The sequence below is a fragment of the Crinia signifera genome, chromosome 4 (genome assembly GCF_055691185.1).
Source record: "Crinia signifera chromosome 4, ASM5569118v1, whole genome shotgun sequence".
NCBI classification, from domain to species: domain Eukaryota; kingdom Metazoa; phylum Chordata; class Amphibia; order Anura; family Myobatrachidae; genus Crinia; species Crinia signifera.
Window position 1 is genome coordinate 15137451 of NC_139220.1, and position 12327 is coordinate 15149777.

Sequence of the window (12327 nt, forward strand, 5' to 3'; positions counted from 1 at the left end):
AGGGGCTTGATAGCCTCATTTACCTATGTAAACGCCCCGCGTTTCATGGGCGTTCCCATGCAAACGCGGGGCGTATGCATGGTAATGAGGCTATGACGCCAGTGATGGGGGCGGAAAGCTGACATCGCCGGATGTCAGCTCTCCGCCCAAATACAAGCTTTCACACGGACGATTGTCCGTGTGGTCTAAGCTTGCGTGAGCGGGGGGAGCGTGCGGCCCTGCCTTCGATGGTCGTCGACCATCGAATGCAGGGGCAGCTCCCACCATGGTGGAGGCGTACGCCCCACCATTTTCATGCGGATCGCCAGCCGTCCGCGTACGGACGGCCGTGGCGATCCGTCTTGTAGGCGGGGTTTGGTTTGTGCGGCCGGAGCAACGTATGCGGCTCCGGCCGCACAGATTAGAATAAGGCCCCTGTGAGGTTGAAAATTATGTTAAAAAGAGCAATCATAGCAGGTATAGACAAGGATAAAGAAATATCAGCATTACATAAATCACGTGGTAAAGTAAAAATAAATAACATAACCAATATTGGTAAAGATATTACTCAAATTGTTTATTACATGTGTAGTGTACAGAGGGTGAAGGGGACAGAAAAGAATAAAATCAGGAGAAAAGAGAAAAGGGGTTTAAAGAAAATTAACAGAAGGAGAAAGGAGGAAAAGATTTCCTGCAGTCCAACACTTCGCAAACATGAAACAATCGGAGACTCAGATAGAAGCTGTGAGAAGGGGGCGGATGGGGCTGCTGTTGTCGGCATTGTAACACTGTGGTGACAGCTAATCCGCACCCCTCATGCCTAATTGAATTGACCCCCCCTCCCTCCATAATGTGTCTGGAGAAGAGGCATTGAGGCTCCATTTGTTGTGAAAAGTGTCTCTGGGCCGAATCTTATGGCAATTTCTCCCAGCTTCTGACTTCCCCACATATAGTTATACACCCGTCCCCTACCCATAATGCAGCATGGAGGGGCTCAGTGAGGGCGGCAGTGTAGGTGTGTAAGTGTCTGATGGGGTCACACAGAGAATAAAAGGAGATCTGTCCTGCCCCATAATCCAGGTATATCCTCACTCTGTCACAGGGGATATTGTCAGGTAACTGGATCTCTGTACTATCATGTATCACTGAGTACCGATTCCACGCCCTACACAGACACCAGGACTTGTTATTATATCCAATGTCTGACTGGTTTCCTCTCCTGTCTATACTGGAATAACACATCCCCACCCTCCATATCACTGACTTACTGACATCCACCTCCCAGTAATGTCGCCCTGAGGAGAATCCCCTGGTGCTTATTACCTGATGATAAAGCTGAAATCTCTCTGGTGTTACTGGGCGATTCTGGTCTATATGTGACCTGGATGCAGATTTCCTGTCACCTGATATCTGTATATAATCACCAGCTGTGGCTACATCCAGTAATATGTCTGTAGGTTCCGGCACATAGATCCCTGTATTTATCCCTGTTATTATATCAGACTCTGTATTACCAGCTGTGGTTACATCCAGTAATAGGTCTGTAGCTTCCTGCACATAGATCCCTGTATTTATCCCTGTTATTATATCAGATAATGTGTGTAATGTCCGGGAGATGAAACCCACATCCAGACCTCCTGCACCACGGACCTGGTTATCATGTCTCTCTGTGTCCTCAGTGTCACACAAGTCCCCTGTGTCCGGTTCCTGTAAGACAATCACTGGGTCAGACATGTTACACAGCTCCTCAATGTGACGCATCTTCCCGGACAGCTCGTCCTTCTTTATTTCCAGCTGCTGGATCAGATCAGAGACTGAGAGTGAAACGCGCTGTTCCTGCCTGGAGATCTCACTCAGGACTCTCTTCTCCAGGTCTTCCAGCTGTCTCCTGATGTCTCTAAACAGGGCAGTGACTGTCTCTGTTACACCCGCTGCTTTTCCCTGATCCTCTCTCCTGCGCTCCTGCAGTCTCTGGACTCTTTTCTCAGTCTCCGCTCTCATTGTGGTCAGTTTCTGCAGAACATTCCTCAGCTTCTCCTTCTTCTTCTCAGAGGCCTCACCCAACATCTCCACCCTGTGTCCCTGATGTTCTCCAGCCAAACTGCAGGACACACAGATACAGGCAGCATCCTCAGTGCAGTAATACTCCAGGACCTTCTTATGGACGGAGCATTTCCTGTTCCCCAGGGCAGTGGTGGGGTCACATAAGACGTGTTCTGCTGACTTGCTGTGTACTCTCAGGTGTTTATCACACAGAGAAGCCTCACACAGCAGACAGGACTTAGCAGCAGGTACAGGACAGTCCACACAGTAAGTGCAGCAGATCCCAGTTTCCTCCTGATCTGGCCGAGCAGACAGGAACCTCCCCACTATGTTACACAGAGGAATGTTCCGTATCAGTGCAGGACGTTTCTTGAATGTTGCTCTGCACTCAGGACAGCTATAAACTCCAGCCCCCTCCTGAGTATCCAGCACACGATCAATACAGACCCGGCAGAAGTTGTGGCCACATCTCAGGGTTACAGGATCTGTATAAATGCTCAGGCAGATGGAACAGTCCAGCTCCGGTCTCAGATCAGCAGACGCCATTGCTGCAGCAGGAGGGAGAAATGAAAGTGAGTCTCTGACACTCAGATACCAGTGAGGTCACATTCTGCACACAGGGGGAGGGGGAGCTGTCACTCAGATACCAGTGAGGTCACATTCTGCACAGAGGGGGAGGGGGAGCTGTCACTCAGATACCAGTGAGGTCACATCCTGCATACAGGTGAGGGGAGCTGTCACTCAGATACCAGTGAGGTCACATTCTGCACAGAGGGGGAGGGGGAGCTGTCACTCAGATATCAGTGGTTACATTCTGCACACAGGGGGAGGGGGAGCTGTCACTCAGATACCAGTGAGGGCACATTCTGCACACAGGGGGAGGGGGAGCTGTCACTCAGAAACCAGTGGTGTCACATTCTGCACACAGGGGGTGGGGGAGCTGTCACTCAGATACCAGTGAGGTCACATCCTGCACACAGGGGGAGGGGGGGCTGTCACTCAGATACCAGTGAGGTCACATCCTGCACACAGGGGGAGGGGGAGCTGTCACTCAGATACCAGTGAGGTCACATTCTGCACACAGGGGGGAGGGGGAGCTGTCACTCAGATACCAGTGAGGTCACATCCTGCACACAGGGGGAGGGGCTGTCACTCAGATACCAGTGAGGTCACATTCTGCACACAGGGGGAGGGGGAGCTGTCACTCAGAAACCAGTGGTGTCACATTCTGCACACAGGGGGAGGGGGAGTTGTAGGGATATAGTAGAAAAAGAGAATACCAACTTAATCCTGGGCGCTGATTGTAGTGATCCCCACAGTTTCTCCCCTCATTCAAGGTAATTAACCGAAAAATAAAAACAGAGGGGGGGACACACAATAGCGTGATATTGTTTAGATACACATAAACTATTTCAACAAAATATATGATGTTCTGAGACGTTCAAACTCGTACCCTTTGGAGTGGTCTGCTAAGATAGGCAGACAATAGCGCTCGTGCAGGGGCGGTAACGTCACCGAATCGTCATCAAGGATGTCCAATTGCAATCAAATGTACATGCAAGAAAGTTTAAAAGCTGGTATAGTGTTAAACCGCTTTGTTTATTTGACACATATACATAAAAACAATGGTGTAAAACATCAGCCTCTCACCGGATGGAGTGGTCTACAAAAACAATGCAAAAACCGGATGGAGCTGTAGGGATGGCCATCGTTGCCATTGCCATCGATGATTGCCATCGATGGCAATTCTGCAAAAGACCATCGATAGTGCTAAACTATGCAATGGATGACCATCGATATTTTTATATATCGATGGTCATCCATTGTGTATGATTGACTGGCCTGTGGGCCAATCAAAACACGGGGGCGGGGCTTCATGGGTGTCAGGGGGGCGGAGCTACGCTCCGTGTCCCGGCACTTTGAAAAAAAAAACAAAAAAAAAACATTGTTTTGCTGTTCCATCGATGGAGGGAAACCATCTGGTTCTCCCCCATCAATGGCAAAAGTATTCGACATCGGCCATGAACCATCGATGATTTCGAATCATCGATGGTCGATGGCCATTCCTAGGGAGCTTTCACTCAGATACCAGGGAGGTCACATTCTGTACACAGGGGGAGGGGGAGCTGTCACTCAGATACCAGTGAGGTCACATTCTGCACACAGGGGGAGGGGGAGCTGTCACTCAGATACCAGTGGGGTCACATTCTGCACACAGGGGGAGGGGGAGCTGTCACTCAGATACCAGTGAGGTCACATCCTGCACACAGGGGGAGGGGGAGCTGTCACTCAGATACCAGTGAGGTCACATCCTGCACACAGGGGGAGGGGGAGCTGTCACTCAGATACCAGTGAGGTCACATTCTGTACACAGGGGGAGGGGGAGCTGTCACTCAGATACCAGTGAGGTCACATTCTGCACACAGGGGGAGGGGGAGCTGTCACTCAGATACCAGTGAGGTCACATCCTGCACACAGGGGGAGGGGGAGCTGTCACTCAGATACCAGTGAGGTCAAAATTCTGCACACAGGGGGAGGGGGAGCTGTCACTCAGATACCAGTGAGGTCACATTCTGTACACAGGGGGAGGGGGAGCTGTCACTCAGATACCAGTGAGGTCACATCCTGCACACAGGGGGAGGGGGAGCTGTCACTCAGATACCAGTGAGGTCAAAATTCTGCACACAGGGGGAGGGGGAGCTGTCACTCAGATACCAGTGAGGTCACATTCTGTACACAGGGGGAGGGGGAGCTGTCACTCAGATACCAGTGAGGTCACATTCCGCACACAGGGGGAGGGGGAGCAGTCACTCAGATATCAGTGGATACATTCTGCACACAGGGGGAGGGGGAGCTGTCACTCAGATGTCAGTGGTCACATCCTGCACACAGGGGGAGGGGGAGCTGTCACTCAGATATCAGTGAGGTCACATTCTGCACACAGGGGGAGGGGGAGCTGTCACTCAGATATCAGTGAGGTCACATTCTGTACACATGGGGAGGGGGAGCTGTCACTCAGATACCAGTGAGGTCACATCCTGCACACAGGGGGAGGGGGAGCTGTCACTCAGATACCAGTGAGGTCACATTCTGTACACAGGGGGAGGGGGAGCTGTCACTCAGATACCAGTGAGGTCACATTCTGCACACAGGGGGAGGGGGAGCTGTCACTCAGATACCAGTGAGGTCACATCCTGCACACAGGGGGAGGGGGAGCTGTCACTCAGATACCAGTGAGGTCACATTCTGTACACAGGGGGAGGGGGAGCTGTCACTCAGATACCAGTGAGGTCACATTCTGCACACAGGGGGAGGGGGAGCTGTCACTCAGATATCAGTGGTCACATTCTGCACACAGGGGGAGGGGGAGCTGTCACTCAGATATCAGTGGTTACATTCTGCACACAGGGGGAGGGGGAGCAGTCACTCAGATACCAGTGAGGTCACATCCTGCACACAGAGGAGGGGGAGGTGTCACTCAGATATCAGTGAGGTTACATCCTGCACACAGGGGGAGGGGGAACTGTCACTCAGATACCAGGGAGGTCACATTCTGCACACAGGGGGAGGGGGAGCTGTCACTCAGATACCAGTGAGGTCACATTCTGTACACAGGGGGAGGGGGAGCTGTCACTCAGATATCAGTGGTTACATTCTGCACACAGGGGGAGGGGGAGCTGTCACTCAGATACCAGTGAGGTCACATTCTGTACACAGGGGTAGGGGGAGCTGTCACTCAGATACCAGTGGTTACATTCTGCACACAGAGGGAGGGGGAGCTGTCACTCAGATATCAGTGATTACATTCTGCACACAGGGGGAGGGGGGCTGTCACTCAGATACCAGTGAGGTCACATCCTGCACACAGGGGGAGGGGGAGCGGTCACTCAGATAACAGTGAGGTCACATCCTGCATACAGGGGGAGGGGGAGCTGTCACTCAGATAACAGTGAGGTCACATCCTGCACACAGGGGGAGGGGGAGCTGTCACTCAGATACCAGTGAGGTCACATCCTGCACACAGGGGGAGGGGGAGCTGTCACTCAGATACCAGTGAGGTCACATCCTGCACACAGGGGGAGGGGGGGCTGTCACTCAGATACCAGTGAGGTCACATCCTGCACACAGGGGGAGGGGGAGCTGTCACTCAGATACCAGTGAGGTCACATTCTGCACACAGGGGGGAGGGGGAGCTGTCACTCAGATACCAGTGAGGTCACATCCTGCACACAGGGGGAGGGGCTGTCACTCAGATACCAGTGAGGTCACATTCTGCACACGGGGGGAGGGGGAGCTGTCGCTCAGATACCAGTGAGGTCACATTCTGTACACAGGGGGAGAGGGAGCTGTCACTCAGATACCAGGGAGGTCACATTCTGCACACAGGGGGAGGGGGAGCTGTCACTCAGAGACCAGTGAGGTCACATTCTGCACACAGGGGGAGGGGGAGCTGTCACTCAGATACCAGTGAGGTCACATTCTGCACACAGGGGGAGGGGGAGCTGTCACTCAGAGACCAGTGAGGTCAGATCCTGCACCCAGGGGGAGGGGGAGCTGTCACTCAGATACCAGTGGGATCACATTCTGCACACAGGGGGAGGGGGAGCTGTCACTCAGATACCAGGGAGGTCACATTCTGCACACAGGGGGAGGGGGAGCTGTCACTCAGATACCAGGGAGGTCACATTCTGCACACAGGGGGAGGGGGAGCTGTCACTCAGATATCAGTGGTCACATTCTGCACACAGTGGGAGGGGGAGCTGTCACTCAGATACCAGTGAGGTCACATTCTGCACACAGGGGGAGGGGGAGCTGTCACTCAGATACCAGTGAGGTCACATTCTGCACACAGGGGGAGGGGGAGCTGTCACTCAGATACAAGTGAGGTCAGATCCTGCACACAGGGGGAGGGGGAGCTGTCACTCAGATACCAGTGAGGTCACATCCTGCACACAGGGGGAGGGGGAGCTGTCACTCAGATACCAGGGAGGTCACATTCTGCACACAGGGGGAGGGGGAGCTGTCACTCAGATACAAGTGAGGTCAGATCCTGCACACAGGGGGAGGGGGTGCTGTCACTCAGATACCAGTGAGGTCACATCCTGCACACAGGGGGAGGGGGAGCTGTCACTCAGATACCAATGAGGTCACATCCTGCACACAGGGGGAGGGGGAGCTGTCACTCAGATACCAGTGGGATCACATTCTGCACACAGGGGGAGGGGATCTGTCACTCAGATATCAGTGGTCACATTCTGCACACAGTGGGAGGGGGAGCTGTCACTCAGATACCAGTGAGGTCACATCCTGCACACAGGGGGAGGGGAGCTGTCACTCAGATACCGGTGAGGTCACATTCTGCACACAGGGGGAGGGGGAGCTGTCGCTCAGATACCAGTGAGGTCACATTCTGCACACAGGGGGAGGGGGAGCTGTCACTCAGATACCAGTGAGGTCACATCCTGCCCACAGGGGGAGGGGCTGTCACTCAGATACCAGTGAGGTCACATTCTGCACACGGGTGAGGGGGAGCTGTCGCTCAGATACCAGTGAGGTCACATTCTGTACACAGGGGGAGAGGGAGCTGTCACTCAGATACCAGGGAGGTCACATTCTGCACACAGGGGGAGGGGGAGCTGTCACTCAGAGACCAGTGAGGTCACATTCTGCACACAGGGGGAGGGGGACCTGTCACTCAGATACCAGTGAGGTCACATTCTGCACACAGGGGGAGGGGGAGCTGTCACTCAGAGACCAGTGAGGTCAGATCCTGCATACAGAGGGAGGGGGAGCTGTCACTCAGAAACCAGTGGGATCACATTCTGCACACAGGGGGAGGGGGAGCTGTCACTCAGATACCAGTGGGATCACATTCTGCACACAGGGGGAGGGGGAGCTGTCACTCAGATACCAGGGAGGTCACATTCTGCACACAGGGGGAGGGGGAGCTGTCACTCAGATACCAGGGAGGTCACATTCTGCACACAGGGGGAGGGGGAGCTGTCACTCAGATACAAGTGAGGTCAGATCCTGCACACAGGGGGAGGGGGGCTGTCACTCAGATACCAGTGAGGTCACATTCTGCACACAGGGGGAGGGGGAGCTGTCACTCAGATACCAGTGAGGTCAGATCCTGCACCCAGGGGGAGCTGTCACTCAGATACCAGTGGGATCACATTCTGCACACAGGGGGAGGGGGAGCTGTCACTCAGATACCAGTGGGATCACATTCTGCACACAGGGGGAGGGGAGCTGTCACTCAGATACCGGTGAGGTCAGATCCTGCATACAGGGGGAGGGGGAGCTGTCACTCAGAAACCAGTGGGATCACATTCTGCACACAGGGGGAGGGGGAGCTGTCACTCAGATACCAGTGGGATCACATTCTGCACACAGGGGGAGGGGGAGCTGTCACTCAGATACCAGGGAGGTCACATTCTGCACACAGGGGGAGGGGGAGCTGTCACTCAGATACCAGGGAGGTCACATTCTGCACACAGGGGGAGGGGGAGCTGTCACTCAGATACAAGTGAGGTCAGATCCTGCACACAGGGGGAGGGGGGCTGTCACTCAGATACCAGTGAGGTCACATTCTGCACACAGGGGGAGGGGGAGCTGTCACTCAGATACCAGTGAGGTCAGATCCTGCACCCAGGGGGAGCTGTCACTCAGATACCAGTGGGATCACATTCTGCACACAGGGGGAGGGGGAGCTGTCACTCAGATACCAGTGGGATCACATTCTGCACACAGGGGGAGGGGAGCTGTCACTCAGATACCGGTGAGGTCACATTCTGCACACAGGGGGAGGGGGAGCTGTCACTCAGATATCAGTGGTCACATTCTGCACACAGGGGGAGGGGGAGCTGTCACTCAGATACCAGTGAGGTCACATTCTGCACACAGGGGGAGGGGGAGCTGTCACTCAGATACCAGTGAGGTCACATCCTGCACACAGGGGGAGCTGTCACTCAGATACGTGAGGTCACATTCTGCACACAGGGGGAGGGGGAGATGTCACTCAGATACCAGTGAGGTCACATTCTGCACACAGGGGGAGGGGGAGCTGTCACTCAGATACCAGTGAGGTCACATCCTGCACACAGGGTGAGCTGTCACTCAGATACCAGTGAGGTCACATTCTGCACACAGGAGGAGGGGGAGCTGTCACTCAGATACCAGTGGGGTCACATCCTGCACACAGGGGGAGGGGGGCTGTCACTCAGATACCAGTGAGGTCACATTCTGCACACAGGGGGAGGGGGAGCTGTCACTCAGATACCAGTGGGGTCACATCCTGCACACAGGGGGAGGGGGAGCTGTCACTCAGATACCAGTGAGGTCACATTCTGCACACAGGGGGAGGGGGAGCTGTCACTCAGATACCAGTGAGGTCACATCCTGTACACAGGGGGAGGGGGAGCTGTCACTCAGATACCAGTGGGGTCACATTCTGCACACAGGGGGAGGGGGAGCTGTCACTCAGATACCAGTGGGGTCACATTCTGCACACAGGGGGAGGGGGAGCTGTCACTCAGATACCAGTGAGGTCACATCCTGCACACAGGGGGAGGGGGAGCTGTCACTCAGATACCAGTGGGGTCACATTCTGCACACAGGGGGAGGGGGAGCTGTCACTCAGATACCACTGGGTGTGTTTCATATGTTTCCACACTAATTACTCCGATCTACATGAACTTTGAGTCTGGGTTCTGTATATCTGATATTTATTTCTTCCACACTAATTAAATAGAATATATCACAAAAAGTTTAGAAATAAAAATGTTTGTGTGATTGTATCAGCCCCCAAATATAATCCCCGTCATATCCTCTTCTTTATTGCCCCTGATAACAGAATTGGGTATGGGTCTAAGGTCGACTTAATGAAGGTTGACAAACATTAGATCGACTGCTGAAGATCGACAGGTCCTAGGTTGACACCTGTATGTAATAGGGCGACAGGGTTGGAAGGTCGACACATGCAGCTCCTTGTGTTCCAGCACCAGCCGCCGCTGCGTACAGACCCTCCTCTCCCAGCTCCTTGTCTCCTCTCACTGCGCCACACAGACTTGACAGCTCCTCTCAGGTCCAGCACAGCGCGTACCCAGGGACCCACTCTTTTTGTTAAACTGGGCCCCCAGTGCCCGACTGCCTGTCTGCTCTTGCGCCCTCTGCCACTCCCCCGCTCCGGCAGCGGGAAAATACTAGTGTGAGGGACTATGGGGCCGGCCAAACCAGTCAGTCAAGAGGGGTGTTGGGATAGAGCGGCCGGACCCTACCCTCTTTCAGCCATTGATAATGTGACATCCATGTCAGAATGACAAGACGATACACAGATGTAGCACCTCTTACCTAGCCCTGAGCTGGTGATCGGTGGCAGAGAAGCGCTGGCAGGGATGCTTGAGCACCTCATACGCATGTGCGTCCCCTTCACTCGGTGGCAGGTGGTGGAATCCCTGCTCTTCTCTGCTACAGGGTTAGGGGGGGGGCAGCGGCGGGGAGATGGTAGAGGATGGTGGTGGGTTCCGCCAGAACGGGGAATGCGAGCGTCTCGTGTACACGCCCCCTTCTGGTGGCTGGCGAACTGCAGCGGATGATGATTCTATTGCCAGGAGCTGCTCTATGAGAGCTGCTCCATCTGTAGTGACAGTCAGTGCATATTTACATCTATTAGACTAGAGACGGGTATGCCCTGACAGGAGCCTATCACCAGGCAACGAAACTCTGTGTTGCAGCAGCAGTACAGATGCAGCAACTGGTCGACTCTACTGAAGAAGCGGGCGGATTTGGAGGCGGGGCCTGGGGCATCGCACAGGCAGTGTGTTATACATCTTATACCTCTTGTTATCTCCTTGTCCTTGAGAAAGCCGCTGAGTCCGTGATCGGAGGCAAGGAAACGCGTTGGTTATCTATTATTGCACCAGAGGGAGACCATACAGAGAACCAAACAGACCACCCACCCAAAGGTGACTCCAGATAAAGTTGGACCGAAAGGTGATTCAGCACCATCAACTGGGAGACCGGAGGAACTACAGGTGGCAGCTGTAAGGTACCCCGAATATAAACTGTCTGGCCAGACATAAAAAAACCTAGACAGTATAACCCAAACTTACTGCAAAGTTTACCACTAATCCATAATCAGGCTGTTAACCAAACCAGCCATTCTAACCAACTAACACACTAATATGACTGTGACTAACCTCAAGGGAAGTGAAATCCTTTTATTGTAACAATTCTGCATACTAAATAGACACAACTGGTTGTGCTAAAATATTTTATATTTACATGTACCCTTTTATTATTTTTCTTATATTTGTTTTTTAATTATATGTATGTTGTATGTGTTTTTCATATTAGTGAGCAAATAAATTGCATGTACTGTTACCCCCTATATTGCGCAGTTCCATTTCTTTTCTGTTATACACAAGGGCCTGATGCACTGCACTGCATCAGATACACTACAGTACTGTAACACACACAGCCTGCAATGCACTGTGTCAGGTCCTTGTACACTACAGTACTGTAACACACACACAGCCCACACTGCATCAGATCCTTGTACACTACAGTACTGTAACACAAACAGCCCACACAGCATCAGATCCTTGTACACTGCAGTACTGTAACACTCACAGCCCGCACTGCACTGCATCAGATCCTTGTACACTACAGTAATGTAACACACACAGCCTGCAGTGCAATGTGGCAGATTATTGTACACTACAGTACTGTAACACACATAGCCCACACTGCATCAGATCCTTGTACACTACAGTACTGTAACAAACACAGCCCGCACTGCACTGCTTCATATCCTTGTACACTACAGTACTGTAACACACACAGCCCGCACTGCATCAGATACACTACAGTACTGTAACACACACAGCCTGCAGTGCACTGTGTCAGGTCCTTGTACACTACAGTACTGTAACACACACACAGCCCACACTGCATCAGATCCTTGTACACTACAGTACTGTAACACAAACAGCCCACACAGCATCAGATCCTTGTACACTGCAGTACTGTAACACTCACAGCCCGCACTGCACTGCATCAGATCCTTGTACACTACAGTACTGTAACACACACAGCCTGCAGTGCAATGCGGCAGATTATTGTACACTACAGTACTGTAACACACATAGCCCACACTGCATCAGATCCTTGTACACTACAGTACTGTAACACACACAGCCCGCACTGCACTGCTTCATATCCTTGTACACTACAGTACTGTAACACACACAGCCCGCACTGCACTGCATCAGATCCTTGTACACTACAGCACTGTAACACACA

General features: G+C 52.9%; 1 protein-coding gene across 1 annotated transcript; it reads right to left on the bottom strand.

The window, feature by feature from the left end:
* Window positions 1-529: 529 nt before the first annotated feature.
* LOC146073759 (E3 ubiquitin/ISG15 ligase TRIM25-like) lies at window positions 530-2641 on the bottom strand. The gene has a single exon (XM_083181186.1). It carries the CDS (start codon window positions 2566-2568, stop codon window positions 892-894), a length of 1677 nt encoding a protein of 558 aa, XP_083037312.1. The 5' UTR covers window positions 2569-2641; the 3' UTR covers window positions 530-891.
* Between the last annotated feature and the right edge of the window lie 9686 nt (window positions 2642-12327).

What these genes read in the sequence shown, in the direction of transcription:
- LOC146073759 (XM_083181186.1), bottom strand. Translation starts at nt 2,568, where the DNA reads ATGGCGTCTGCTGATCTGAGACCGGAGCTGGACTGTTCCATCTGCCTG.